This window comes from Telmatherina bonti (genome assembly GCF_933228915.1).
Source record: "Telmatherina bonti genome assembly, chromosome: 9".
In the NCBI taxonomy this organism is placed as follows: domain Eukaryota; kingdom Metazoa; phylum Chordata; class Actinopteri; order Atheriniformes; family Telmatherinidae; genus Telmatherina; species Telmatherina bonti.
Window position 1 is genome coordinate 36,307,953 of NC_136627.1, and position 15,836 is coordinate 36,323,788.

General features: G+C 42.5%; 1 protein-coding gene across 2 annotated transcripts in view; it reads left to right on the plus strand.

Moving 5' to 3' along the window:
• The window catches only part of LOC306760315 (leucine-rich repeat and fibronectin type III domain-containing protein 1-like protein), a gene marked incomplete at both ends in the record, with an annotated part of 32,350 nt that overhangs the window by 4,589 nt on the left and 11,925 nt on the right, over positions 1–15,836 (plus strand). For both annotated transcript variants that reach the window (XM_079246117.1, XM_079246118.1), the window contains 3 exons: positions 1,050–1,290; positions 2,547–2,759; positions 3,666–3,976. In XM_079246117.1, the coding sequence (XP_079102243.1) occupies positions 1,050–1,290; positions 2,547–2,759; positions 3,666–3,976 (765 nt within the window). The remainder of the gene's footprint in view (positions 1–1,049; positions 1,291–2,546; positions 2,760–3,665; positions 3,977–15,836) is intronic.

A 15,836-nucleotide genomic window follows, 5' to 3' on the forward strand; every position in this document is an offset into this window, starting at 1 on the left:
TGATCCTGGCCTCTCTTCTCCTCCTCCCACCATCCTTCCATCTCACCTTCTCACACGGCCTCCCACCTGATCGATCGGCGGCCTCCTACTTCATCCACTCAGAACATCCTCGCCGCCGCCGCCGCCTTAATAAATATGATGTGAAGAAATGATTCAGCGGTGGGTCCCCCCCCCAACCCGCCAAGTTAGAGACTGTAAAGCATGTGCTTCACATGTTGTCTACATTATGTCGCGTCAGCCACACGTTATTCACATGTGTTTGATAAGTGGTTGACACATGGGAATAAAATGTTATAACCATGAGATGCACATGTGTCAGCCGCATCTGAGTCACATGTGATTAATTCTGATTCTCCTGTTATTCATGTGTGGTTCACATGTTTTTAAAACATGACTCACATTCGATTTACATGTAAACTACATGTCAGCTACGTGTGATTTTATCCACATGTGATTCACGTGTTTTTGATATATGTGACTGACAAGTGTGATTCACATGTGAACCATGCGTGCCACCACTTTTGCATGTAACATAAATGTGACTCATGTTTTAAAAACATGCGAAAAACATGTGAATAACATGTGATTTATGATTCACATGTGGATCCAAGAATAGGTTCCAAAACCACATGTCTACATGTGTATTTCACATGTGATTTATATGGTTCATGTGTAAATTCCAACATGTGTAAACATGGTTCCAACACATCTGGTTTGATTCAATTTACTTCAATTCAAACTTTATCTATGAAATATTTTTCATACATGAAAAAAAAGTAGCATGAAGTCCTTTACATATTCAGAATAAACCTGACCCCCAAGCATGCACACACACACACACACACACACACACACACACACACACACACACACATCCTGATGCACGTGTACACACATAGACTACGTATAAAACCTGTGGCTGAAAACAGGCTCCAGGAAACATGTGCTGTGTTCCACATGTGGTTTTTCTATAACAACACGCTTCAGATGGTTGACACGTCTGTGTGAAAAACACACTAAATCTGTCTTAACTTTGTCTCCGTCCCCAGACTGGACATGACGTCCAACAAGCTGAAGAAGATCCCTCCGGACCCGTTGTTCCTGCGGATCCCGGTTTACGCCAAGATGAAGGGCTCTCCCCTCACGGCGCTGGTGTTGAGCTTCGGCGGGAACCCTCTGCACTGCAACTGTGAGCTGGTGTGGCTTCGCAGACTGACCAGAGAGGACGACCTGGAGACCTGCGCCTCCCCCAGAGACCTGGCCGGGAAATACTTCTGGACCATACGAGAGGTTTGTGGAAGCTTCAGCAGAACGTTGATGTCAGAATCAGGAGGAGTCGGTTCCACAGGAAACCAGATTTTTACCAGAGAAAAAGAATCTGGAATAAAAAAAAAGTCTCTTCGGTCTAAGACCCAGCAAAGACCCAAAGCAGGACCCGATACATGCATCTGGACCTTCAGCAGATCCACCGACTGTTGGTCTCATCAGAAATGGTCTCCATGGAAACGTGGCCGTCAAGAAGTCAGAAAAGGCTGAAGTCACATGACCCAAAAACTGAACTGAAGATCAGTGGAAGCAGGTCTGAAGGATTATCTCCAGAACCTGGACCTGATATAGGGATGGATCCTCCACAGAACCAGCACCTTAAGAAGTCTGATGTGGGAACAGATCCTGCCCAAAACCAGGATCTCAGCAGGTCCGATGGAACCATCCAGACTGGTTCTGGATTTCCTGAGTTTCCAGAGCTCCTTTCTGACATCAGCGGTAAAGTTTGGTGACGACGGGGGGCCACAAATCTGCAGGTTTTCCATGTATCCCTGCTTCAACACACCTGACTCACTGTGCAGAACTTCATTGGTTGTGGAAGTCAGGTGTGTTGGAGCAGCGAGACATGGAAAGCCTGCAGGACATTAAGGATCGACTTTTGGCACGACTGATCCTCAGAATGAACCCACATCAGGGCAGTCCGCTAGAATCGGCCCGATTGGGGACTCGGCCCAGCTGTAGGGGGGTGTATCCATGCGAACCGTGTTCACGCTGCACTTTGGTCAAACCAGTCAAACCATTAGAATAATATCTCCCCATTCCCACCAGAGGAGGCGCTGCACTAGTATTTAGCAGAAGAGAGGACCAGACCGGCGTGAAGAAGAAAACTCTGTTTCCTCCACCTGCCAGTTAAACATGGAGACCAAACTATGGCTGTTTTGGGTTTTTATTGTGTCTTATGCAAGTATACTGCAGAAATCCACTGCAACAATGGACGCAGTATGAACACCAGACGAGGCAGAGGACCCTTAACGCCATCGCTATGGATTTACCCACAATGCAATGCTACGTCACATGCAGGAAGGGACTTGGTTTGTAGTCCGCTTCCTGTATTTGCCGTTGGAGGTTTTTAAACACGCTGAATTACTGCTGGTGGAAGAAAGCCTCGCAGAAAGTTAACCACATTCAGACATTCTGTCTGAACCTGTTTGGACATCCTGCCTTGTATTTATCGTGTTCTGTCGGGTTCTCGATCAGCTGTCTCTCCGTTTACCCAACAGGAGGAGTTTGTTTGCGAGCCCCCGATGATAACTCGCCACACCTCCAAGATGTTTGTGATGGAGGGTCAGGAGGTCAGTCTGCGCTGCAAGTCCATCGGGGATCCCGAGCCTTCGACGCACTGGGTCAGCCCTGATGGGAAGCTGATCGGAAACACTTCCAGAACCATCTGCTATGAGAACGGCTCACTGGACATCCTCAAGGCGTCCATTAAGGTACGGACACAACTGAAGCATCTCTGCTTTCGTTTAATTTAGCCGAGGAAATGTCGTTGTTTGGTGAAATAATAACATAACTATACAACTAATTTTCTGTCGTTAACATTTTAAAAGCTGAGCCTCCCTTTGGGAGACATTAAGACCAGATGGTGTGAAACTGGGCCAAACTCGGAGACCTCAGTTGGGCCGTTTTGGACTAAAACTTCTTCCATTGTGTTCGGCTTCACGTTTCTGCCATCGTGAAGCATGAAACATGATTTACGTCTTGTTTCATGTTTACACAAACCTGAGTTGGTTTTCTCACATTTTTGCAGGATCGACTTGGGCTTCACATGTATTACACATGTGTAAATGTGACAAAGCCACATTTTCACATGTGTATAATAACATAATTATATAATTGACAGTGTTTGCAGTATTACATGTGTGTTACACACATGAAAATGTGGCTTTGTCACATTTACGTCATCCACATGTGATCCCAATGAAAATGTTCCAGAACTGCATGATTCTACATGTGAAACACATAAAAGCAGTTTGGGAACCCTTTCATGTGAATCACATGCATTTCACATTTGATCCTGATGGAAATGTTCCAAACATGAAAATGTTTGCGTGTAGAACACATGAAACACGTCTTTCATGCATAGAAATGTTCCAAAACCACATTTCCGCTTGTGCTTCACATGTGTATCCATATGTGCTGAACAAGAAACCAAAAATACAAATTATGGTTAAATTTAGAGATTAAAATAATCAAATTGTTAATAAATAATTCAGATATAAGATTTTAATCTTATCAGTGTCATAAATTTTCAACAAAATTGAACTTATTGAGTAAATTTTGCCTAAAAAATTATTTCAGATAAAAGGAAATATGTCGTCTCTGTTCCTGTGTTCTAGGATTCTGGAAAGTTCACATGTATCGCATCTAACGCCGCCGGCGAGGCCACCGCTCCTGTTGAGTTGGTCGTCAATCCTTCCCCACACTTCGACCCCAAACTGGACCCTGATCCAGGTCCTTCGGACATCCCCACGTCCATTAAATCCAACATCAGCGGAGGCCAGGCCCGGTCCGACCAGCAGAGAGTCAGCGTGTCGGAGCTAACCTCAAGCTCTGTCACCATTCGATGGCCGCCGCAGAACCACATACCAGGAGTCCGCATGTATCAGATCCAGTACAACAGTTCTACCGACGATATACTCATATACAGGTGAGTCGGTGGGGGGGGTCGTATGGGGGGTTTTCCATGTCTTGTGAACCTTTGGTTGGGATCAGAAGATCTGAGTCGGAACATGTCAGAGTTTTCTGGGATCACTCGGTGGTTTGAGACCTTCTCTGTTCGCTGATGTTCAGGACGAGATCTCATGGTTTATTTATCAAGATTGTGGTTGCTAAGCAACAAGCCAACAGCAATGTGTGAGTGGAGCTAATTTAACTTCAGCTAATGACTTAGCTTCATCCATCAGGATGTCCTAGCAATCTTTACGATGAAGACAACAAAAGGTGCGTTCCCATTACGCTCAGAATTGCACAAAAACTAAAAATCGCAATTTTAAAAACGCTAACGGAAGCCCCTACATTTCGGAAAAATACTGTAATGTTGCTAAAAAGTTTTTATGCTCTAAGAAGGTGGTTTTTCAGACAGTTTGGTAGAGAAATAATAATAGAAACACTTTTTTTGGCATTTACGTGTCTCCGGACGTGACGTGGGGATCATCTGACCAGTTCATTTCTGGTAAAGATGGCGCAGTGTGAAACAAACAACAGCAAATTTCAGAGTTTTAGAAAATAAAATGAGGATGAAAAGCTTCAAAAAGCTGTAGCAAATTCTCCACAGCAATTCGAAAAACCCCAAAATACACGGCTACCTTGCATAAGCTGCATTTCTTGTAAAATCTTGTCAACCGTACGAGGCTTTTGCACTGATCGCTGTTCCATGGAAACGCCTGCAAATCACCACTGTTGTTTGTCGAGACTTACGAATATCACAGTTATTGATTGGACTTCTAGGAATCTAGCCTAGATTGTGGTCTCTTTCACCTGCAGATGAGATTTTGCGAATTATGACAGATAGCCAGGTGGCGCTGTTTCAAGAGTTTCAAGTTGCTGAAAAGTATTACTTACGACTTTTTGAACTCCTTCTTCTTATTTCTTTCTGATTCCTTGTAAAACTCCAGGACGTTATTTTTTTCTCTTTTTTAAAAAAAAACCATCTATACCTGAAATGAACCGGTCCCTACATCATGAATCCGAGGGGTTTTCTGGGGAGGGGGGGGGTCTTCCCATATGCATAGCAGCTGTAATAAAATGTCTGGCTTACAGAGGTGCTGGTCCAGCTGCTTGCTTGCTTCCTGCCTTTCAGAGCATAGACCCTCTCAGCCCACGATTATGATGACCACTGGATGGTCCCAGCAGCCACTTAGTCAGCCTTGTCACCTAGCAACATCATCCAAAAGGCATAATTTGAGTGTTATTATGGAGCATTTTGAGGGCTGACAGATGACAGCTGGAAACGAGTCCAACGGCATTAAATCCCATTTTAACCAAAGACCAGTGACCACTTCCAGACCCTTCAACTGAGAGAGCCCTCTGAGAGCGTCCAAATGGATGATTTTAGATGACCAACGGGGGGTGTAATCGCAGATGAATGCTGGAGCCATCATCCTCTTTGCCGTCATGAAGCAGAGCGTTTACACGTTTTAAAGTTGACTCCTCGTTCATTTCAGATTAAATTTGCTCATTCGACAGGTTTTTCAGAATGAATGTGAGCTGCAGGAAAAGAAGCAGGTTTACACGTTAACAGTGCAATGTGGGCATGAACGGAGGCTGTGCAGGTTTTTGTGTTGTATTACATGACTTTCACAGACTCACACATTTCTCACAGGGCGGCTGTGTGCCAAAGTGTCTTTGGGCAAGACACTGAACCCTAAGTTACCCATCGATGTGCCTGTCTGGGTATATATATACGTCGCTTTGGATAAAAGTGTCTGCTGAATGACTGTAGAATAGAATAGAATAGAATTTCTGTCCTCATTTTACACAGTTTGATACCAGTGTTATTCCTTCACCATGAAACATGAAACAGGAAGTTGCTTTTATTCTGTAAAGAACTGTGTTGGGATGCTTTCACAATAAGATAGTCCAGGGACCCAAGCAGGGAGTGCTGAGAAATAATGATGGATGGATGATAGATAGATAGATGGATAGATAGATCTATTATATTTTCATCTGCATTATTATTGTATTATAGTTAATATAGTAAAACTAAATTGTATTGTGTTTTATTTTTTCTACTTTTTTCTTACTCAATTTACATATTTATTATAATTGACATATTTACAGATTTATATATTTTTACTTATATGTATTTGCCTCATAATAAATTGATAAAATCACAAAATATTCAATCCCAGGTATCTGAAACTTATAAATCTTCTAATTGTAGCTGTTAAAGAAGTTATTTTAGATCTACACACATTTCCACATATGCATGTTCACTACACTGAAGTTACATTAAGTCAAAAGAAGCAAAATAAAGAAAGGTTATTCGTCTTTTTAAATTTTCCTTACCAAAGTTTCCCTATTTGGGAAACTTTGCAGTAGAACTGTTTTCTAGCCAAAACCCTTGTGAGGATTGATGATCATGTCTTAAAAAACGGCTGATTTAAGGTTGATCATGCAAAGCAGACAGAAGCCAAGCTTCATAGTTGGACTTTTGCTGGTTTTCTGCAGCGATTGCATCAGATCATGTCCTTCTCCTCCTCTCCCAATGTTCCCTCCACTGTGGCCGCCTGAAGGCATAGAGATGCAGCTTTGTGTGTTTTAAAGGTCAAAATGTGCTTCCTGAGCTAAGCGAAGTGCAGCAAGTAAAACTGAACTGCTCTCTTATGCTTTTATGCCAACTGTTGTTGTTCCCTTGAGCTCTACAGTTACATTCTCCAGTAGAGCTGGAGTACACTCCAAAAGGTCTGAGCAGCACTCAGAAAAAAGCAAAGTTTATCTTTTTATCACCAACAGAGACATGCAAAGCCAACAACCGGCTCTCTGCTGCAAGATCACCATCTAATGTTAGATTTACTTAACCTTTCTTGAGAATTTGTATAAGCATAAACTACCACTAAGCTGTGCATCTGTAGACAAACTGGTTTAAATGCTGGACAAAGGTGTGGAGAAATGTACAAGATCAGGTCTTGTGCGTAGACTTTGTCCCTGCAGGCCACCGTAGCCCCTCTGATCTTTATTCTGGTCTCCCTGCCATCCATCAGAGTTGCAGTTTAAGCACAAGGGCAAGATTTGTACTCTGTCTTTATGTAGTGTTTGAGGCCAAAAGTGGAGCTTTCTGGTGGAGTTGTTGCCTCTTCCATGAGGATAAAAAGACTTATAAAGCCCTCTGTGGCTTCTAGAATCTGGATGTAGAGTCTTCATTCAGCCTGAAATGCTTTAAATTTACAATTACACTTTATTCTTTCCTTCTCCAGGTTTTTTGGAAGTAGAAACAATTGGATTTCTTCATGGGTATAATTATTCATACTATCCCGGACAAGCCCCCACTGTTACCAACTCAACCCCTTCCCACATCTGCAAGTGTAGCACATTTCCCACAGATTACTGCTAATTGGTCCTCATAAATTAACACCAAATAAAACCAATGCAATTATATCTTACCAAAGTTTTCTATACCACCCATTTAAAGCAAGCTGATAGTGCTTTTTGCATTTTTGATGATTTTTCTGTTCAAACTCCAAAAAAAAAAAAAAGTCCCAAAAAAGGCTTAAGTGCTATATTGTCAATGATTGTCAATATATTGTCAATATTGTAACATTACCATATTTTTAACTGGAATAATCGCTCCATTTAGCAGTGAGCCATCTACTGGAGACCACCTGAATATGTGGACAGATGCATGTCTTTGCCAGAATAACAGTCTGTGGAACTAAAACAGACCAAAAGAGGAAAGGTAGGGTCAAGTATCCATCATAACGCTTTTATTTTTTAACCAAATACGCACATCGGCTAGTGTTTTCTTCAGACTGGCTACTATTCTGCTTCAGATTGTGTCTTCACATGCTGCATCATCTTGCAGAGAAAATAGAGCGGAGCCTCTGAAACCCACAGGAAGCTCCACGGTCACATTTAAAACAACTAAAGATGCTGTTCTAACATTCTGGCATTTTCCTCAAGGGGAACACCAGGGAGTCCTGCATCAGCAGAAGTATTGATCCCTGCACAGCTGTAATAACAAACCTGACTGGAAGCTCACCTTCTGATTCAAAGACAACTCGTTTCCTCATTCATGCAATCACCTCACCTGAGCCTTCCTCTGACCTTTTACATTTCCAGGGAAACATGCCAGCTGTTACTCACCTGCTTCATTCACATCTGGGTTGTGTCCAACGCTGCCGAGCAGGTTGTGGAGCAGCAGCAGCTCTGGGGGTTCGCCGTGGACGTTTTTTATTTTCTCCGTTGATACTTAGCTGATTTTCTGACCCAACGAGCATGCTAATCTGTTCTCTTCTTGCAGAGCTGAGTGCTTGGGAGCTTTTATCTACAACAGCTTTTGCAGTGACATGATGAGAAAGAACATGATTTCAGCTCTGAGATTGACTCAAATGTGGCTGTGGCATGTTGGAAGCTTGAAAGAAGCCGTCGTAACTGTCAAACCAGACTAAAGGGTTTGTCTGTGTAGCAAAGGGACATGTATAGATGCTGACATGTCATGAAGAGATGAATGATGAACCAGAGATGAACACACTTTTCTGCCCGACAAGGTTGATGTTAGTGACACCAATAAGAGCAAAAATGAGGAAAGGGTCTTGATATTCCACTTTTATTCTATGTTAAACAGAAACAACAGCTAGTCATACACGTGGAGGAAAAATCCAGACCTTATGGTTGAGTCAGTGACTGCACGGTGCCTAAATCATCATACCTCCACCACCATGCTTCCCAGTTGCTATGAGGCGTTTAAGGACCAAACATGTCCACTTTGGTGTGGTCTGTCTAAAGAACAATGTTCCAGAAGTCTTTTGGTTTGTTCCGATGCAGCTTTGCCAACTGTGCTTCCATGTTTTTTTTCCTGCATCCTTCCAAACAATCCCAACTTGTTCCACCTCTCCAAACTGGACTGTCGTGACCTTTAACCTGCTAACTGGGGTCTGGAGAGTCTGAGATGTAGATCTCGGACAGTCTTGGACTGAACTTGCTGGGAAGTCTACCCCTGAGAAGATTGACTGATGTCTTTCCTCATTGGCTTTTTGTTCATGAAACTGAATTCTTCTGGAACCAACACAGATTTCTATTGTTTAGATGAATGAATGATACTTAGTTGTTCATCAGAGGTTGTGTTGATTTAGTTTAACCCTTAAAACTCTCCTTATATTGTTATCATTTCATGGGAACATAGTCTGTAACTCTGGGATGGTCATGTGACCCTCCAGCTGGTCTACGGATGTTTTCCAGCGTTTCTATCCGTCCAGCAGGTTTACAATCCAGACACAACATGTAGTGTTTATTCAGAGACTCTAGATGGTAAATCCACCATTATTTATCACATCTTCATCACCATCACTACCATGTTGCTAAGAGACCTCTATTTTCACCTGGACATGATGATGAAGACACTTCCTGTCAGACTTTCCACCAATCAGAGACTTAAATCGTGTCTGCATGGAAACGTCACGTCTGCATGGAAACAACACGTCTCCATGGAAACGTCATGTCTGCATGTAAACATCATGTCTCCATGGAAACATCACGTCTGCGTGAAAACGTCACATCTGCATGGAAACATCACATCTGCATGGAAACGTCATGTCTGCATGGAATCGTTACGTCAGCGTAGAAACATCACGTCTGCGTGGAAAAGTTACGTCTGCGTGGAAACGTCACGTCTACGTGGAAACGTCACGTCTGCGTGGAAACGTTACGTCTGTGTGGAAACGTCACGTCTACGTGGAAACGTCACGTCTGCGTGGAAACGTTACGTCTGCGTGGAAACGTCACGTCTACGTGGAAACGTCACGTCTGCGTGGAAACGTTACGTCTGTGTGGAAACGTCACGTCTGCGTGGAAACGTCACGTCTGCATGGAAACGTCACGTCTGCATGGAAACATCACGTCTGCATGGAAATGTTACATCAGTGTGGAAACATCACGTCTGCATGGAAACGTTACGTCTGCGTGGAAACGTTACGTCTGCGTAGAAACGTCACGTCTGCAATGAAACATCACGTCTGCGTGGATTAAAAGTGTTCAGATGCAGCATGCAGTTTTATATGAAGAAGCCACCATGCAGAGTGGTGAAATTTGGCTTTTTTTAAAATAAAGTTAAAAGTTACGTCTCATTTCTAATCAAACTCACCTGCAGCTTTATTCTAAACTTTCTGCAGCTTATTTGTCATCATGATGACATCATAAATCATTTGTCTTTCTTCTAGCTGCAGTAAAGTGTTCCTCTCATCGCTCTGATGAAGTCATGTTTTGTCATCATGAAAGCCTCTCAGACAGACTCACAGCCGCGGCTTCAGGTGATCCAGAGACCCGGCGAGGCAGAAAGTCGGCGCTTTTTGTTGATGAAGCTGGTGAATAATGGAGTAGCTGAAGCACACGTGACCTGTCAGACTGCCTGGGCTCTGAGGGGCGGCGGTGGGACAGAGTAGGGAGGAGGAAGATGCTTGTACACACTCAGGTTTGCTGCGCTGGCAGAAAAGTGGAGTTGTGAAGCTTTAAGATAACAGCATGACATCTCATCCTCCTCTTCCTCCTCTCAGCTGTTGGTGGGGGAGGAAGAGGAAGATGCGTTTTTACAGTATATTTTCCATCTCAGCTCTACCCAAGGACAAGAACAACCCGAGCAGCTTCATTCACTTCCTCTTCACGCGCACCCTGAGGATTATGGGTGCAGGAGGAGATCTACCTCCGTCAGCAGCAGGAAATGAATTTATCGATTCTTCCTCCTTTAATATTCCCGGCTGCTTCTCTTTCTGTCAGCGTGTCCGTTTGGATAAGCTTTCTAATTACTGTCCCGCTTGTTCTCCAAGGAGGCGTTAACGAGAGAAAAGAGGAGACAATGTAAAGATGGACGCTGCAGAGGAGGTTTCTTCGGCACAGATAAAATCTTTCTTATCCGGTGAACGTGAACGTACGCCGTTTCCAGCTGATGAGCGTTAGCCTGAACGCTGCTCTCAGAAGAGTTTCACGGCGGATAAACAGGCCTTAATCTGGTGATGCTAGGTAGCACACAGCCGCGTCGCGTATTCCCATCGATTAACGAAGCCTGGAGTCGAGCTGGGCGATACTGCGAACTTTGGTATCGATTCGATATCAAGTAAATCCTCGGCAAGTATCATTACTACCGATATCTATACAAGTACTTTTTTTCCATTTTGAGGATTTTATTATTAATTATTGGTCCTGATTATGATCATAGTAAAACAAAGTACAAAGTTGTTTGTTAAATTAATACTTTTAAATTTCAACTTTTTTGTTTTAACCAACATTAAACAACATTAACAATGTAACAAAATAACAAAATGAGCAACATTTTTTTCCTTTTTATCACACACTAAATATAAATTTCATCTCACTGGATTCAAGCGATACCAGTACCAGCTTTGGAATTAATCTTTTTTTGTTTGTTTGTTTATTTGGCAGGGACAGTACAAGAATACATTGCCACCCAGGTGGCCGATGCCATGTACATAAGGCTTATAGCCGCAGGCTAATTTACGGCCCCCGTCCCTGTTCAGGCTTTTCAAGGTGTTCGTGCAGTGTAAAAAAATAAATAAATTTTTAAAAAAAAGGTTGATGAAAATAATAAAAAATACATGAAATGAAATTAAACATACATCATAAAATAGTATACATATAAGAAAAATAACAAAAAAAAAGACAACATGACATATCTATTTCACATCCCGAGTTCAAACAAAGTTCAGTGCTCACACTTTTGGCTGCTCTTCAACCAGAACTTCAGCTTTAATGGAAACAGTCTCAGGTCTGATGGAGACTTCAGTTCCAGAGGTGAAGAGTTTCACTGTTGTGTCCCTTTTACTGAGAATGAGACTGACCCAGACTGTCCCAGACTGACCCAGACTGACCCGGGACAGTCCTGGACCTCTTCACTCTGCAGTTACCACCGACTCCAGCTCTGGTTCTCACCCCTTCGTTGGTGTACTAATGCACTAACTGGCACATTACAGTGGGTACAAGACCATTAAGACACTTAATTTTCACAAAAGAAAAAGAAATAAAATTATCAAATGTCAACATTTTATATTTTTTAATAATAATGCAGTGATTCCACTTCATTGGTTTTTGATCAAAAAGGTTTGTTTGCTTTTACAGTGGATTGATCCACCCAGCAGCTAAGATCCAGGGAAGCCAGCACTGCCTCAGTGAAATAATACATGTTTGTACGAAAACTTTACATTTTTGGTAAAAAATAAAAAAAAAGAAAAAAAGAAAAGTTCAGTGATGATCGACAGGAAAACATCTTCATCCGCTCGGTGAAATAACGTTTCATTCACCATGTCGAAATGAAGCGCCTGGCTAGCCTTTCCGACATGGCAACGGCGTGCCAAAACATACCCTGCAGCTTGACTTTTTTTCATTCGATTATTATTATTATTATTATTATTATTATTATTATTATTATTATTATAGATATGTTATTATAGATATTTACAGTGATGGCCTTAGACTTGACTTTAAAAAAAAGTCAGAAAAAAGGTTGAAAAAAGGATTAAATGAAAAGATATGTTTAAATGATATTGTACGTCTTTTGTGTCCCTTCAGATTGTTTAAGAATTCCTCGTTAAAAAGACAGAAGACGGTTCAGACAGCGAGTTTTCCTCGTGTTTATGACAACATGCTGGCAGCCGAAGCAAAGATCTATGAGAGAAATGGCATCAGCTTTCCTCTTGTGCAACTCCCAACTTTTCTCATCCTTCCTTCTTTACCGTCACTCCATCAAACCTTTCAAAGTCACGGTAATGTCATCTTTCCTCCCCCTCTCTCTGCTCTCCCCCCATCAGCCATATGTCGCTTTGTCCCACTGGTCACGAAGACGGCAGCAGGACTTTGAGGCCGACATCAAATCAGAGAAGTTTTTTTTCCCTGTTCAGACCTGGAGCCGAGCTCAGAGAGGCCGCCACAGGAAGTCAAACCTCTTAAAGTACAGGCCCACCGTCTGTCCGCAGATCTGCATGAAACTCCGACGCTTCAGTTTGTCTTCCGTAGAAACGATGCTGTAAACACGCCAGCTCCAGCCTTCGTTCAGGTCCAATCCTTACCTCAAAGTAATCAATAATAAAACTGCAAATTAAATGCAGAAAATAGCAACATCATTAAATTGTGGGAAAACTTCATTCATAAGTAACAAAAACTGTCTAAAGATGTGATGTCCTTTCATGAAAGATGCAACAAAACCAGTTTTATGATATTTGGGTCCGTTGATGAATATTTTTACCCAGTCAGACGTAGACTTGCAGCAGGTATGAAGTATATCGATGCTACTGCAGTGATTTTAATGCTAACACTGCAGCTAGCAACGCAGATTCTGATCGTACATCGCTAGTCGCTGATGTTTCGCTTCTTCGTTCTAACTCTCCGAACAGACACTTCAGTCCTCCAGATTTAGAGAAAAGCACGTCCAGACTGTAAACAGAACTGCGTATCCCAGCATTCCTCCCACCTTTCCATCTGGAGTCATGTGACTCCAGATTCTAGCTAGCACGCTAACGTGTTGATCTGCGGTTGAATGGGACAGGTTGCTGTAACATTACATGTAAACTCGCCAGATTCAGCTCCACGTTGATGTTGTTTTTTTTTTTTTTTTTTATTGCATCTCATTTTTAGCTCCTAATAAAAAATTAAATAAATAAATACATCATTATATTGTGAAAAAATTCCTTCAAAAGTATCAAAAGATTTTTCCAAGCGTCCAAAATGTTCATAAAAATATCAGAAAGATGGAAAAATATTGTCCAGCTCCAGTTTTGTTTTCCTAAAAAGCAGGAATTTTTGTTAATTTTATAAATTTCTTCCTTAAAGGCAGAGTGTCTGCAGTCATGGCAGCGAAAGCGCCGATGCTACCAGAGTTCCCCGCCATCCTTCTTGTCCATCCACCGCTCCAGATCGAGTTTACTGTAGACGAGATGTAAATCAATGGAAACGTTGGTTGTGTCTTCTTGTTAAATGTCTGAATTTCCAGTTTCCTTTTTATTTTCATTGGCATAATAATGAAAAAAGACCCGACAATGCAGTCAGAGCGTGTCCTTGTTTAAAGGAGTTGCTTCTAACCCAGGTGGAGTCAAAGTTACTCCTCACGCTGGAGCTTTGTGCTTCATGTCGGCCTTGCCGTGGGCAGAGAACACGTTAGAATCCAGGACAGATCCCAGATAACAGCTGTTTAAATGTGTCGGCATGGCGACGAGGATCATTTCAGATTGTGAACAATGCAGCAAATATGATGTTGAAAAGTGAGCCGAAGTGTCGGTCCTCTGTCTGTCCATGACAGCGTTCCGAGTAATGCATCCGCTGAGACGGAGGATGGCTGTAAATTCCAGCCATCATCGTGTGAGTGGGGGCGGGGGCGGCCATGAAAAGGAATATTGTCCCTTAGTTCCTTTAGACTGCATCATCATGAAGGTATGATGATGAGCTGGGTTGCCACGGTTACAGATGCGGTGTGAAAAAACACAGTAAAGTTCAGTTTCTGCGTTCTTTTTAACGTAAACTAAGACGTCCGTTTCAAACGTTGTCGTACGTCTCCGTCATCATAGTTTCATGCATCTTTTATGTCGCCATGGATGTTAAGTCACTTCATCCACTAGAGGGCAGTGCTGAGTTCAGACGTCACTTCCACGTGTTGACACGGGGTGGCAGCGAAAACACATCGCTATGAAGTTGTTTACAACTGTCTTGAAGTTTTCTTCAAGCAGCCTGTGGCGGTTAAATATGAAACCTATGCAGAAGTGCATAAAACTGCAGTTCCCCCTTCATCCACTAGGGGCTGCAAAACACAGCGAATCCCCACAGACTCCCATGTTAAAAAGACCAACTTCACAGCAGAAATAAACATGTTTACAGCAGAAATAAACATGTTTACAGCAGGAATAAACATGTTTACAGCAGGAATAAACATGTTTACAGCAGAAATAAATGTGTTTACAGCAGGAATAAACATGTTTACAGCAGAAATAAACATGTTAACAGAAGAAATAAACGTTTAGAGCAGAAATAAACATGTTTACAGCAGGAATAAACATGTTTACAGCAGGAATAAATGTGTTTACAGCAGGAATAAACATGTTAACAGCAGAAATAAACATGTTTACAGCCTGGATCAAAAATCCATTCTAGGTTTAATAGGTCAGGTTTACCTTCATGACAACTGTGGGGGGAGTGAATTTTTCCTAACTCGTCCATTTAAAAGTCATTTAATCTCGAAGTTCGACATATTTAGGGGCGTGTCCTTTTGATTGACAGGTACCCGATCTCCCGCTTCAAGTCAGAAGAACGTAGAACAACCGCGGCTTTTAACCGGTTTAACAACGTGACTTAGCTTTAGCCCGCTTACCTCCGTTAGCTGGTTAGCTCCTGTTATCTCCGGGTTAGCTCGGTTAGCTCTTAGCTACAGGCAGCTTGGTGATCACTCGATGTCAATCATCCACCATGACGCTCACAGCCCCCCTCTCAGCTCCACCTCTTTGCCCATATTTGTATTTTCCGGGCGAGACGACACGCATGCCCCAGCCAAGATGGCGACAGTAGGAACCGCCCACCGAGCTTCAATTAAGATCTTCAGAAACTTACTGGTGACGTCACGGAGGCTCCGCCCATCTGTTATATACAGTCTATGGTTCTGTTCTGCTACTTCTTCTGACGCTTTTTATTTGGGGGGTTCTGCATCATCCTCTTCTTTTTCCTCTTCTTCTCTGGTTTGTTTCTTTCACGTGTCGCATGTCAGTTAATCTAATCCACACTGCCCTCTGGTGGTTTCTGGTGGTATTCCTCCAGTTGCTGCATCATGCAACGGATCCACCAAACTCCTGAAAATGCTTCAGTTA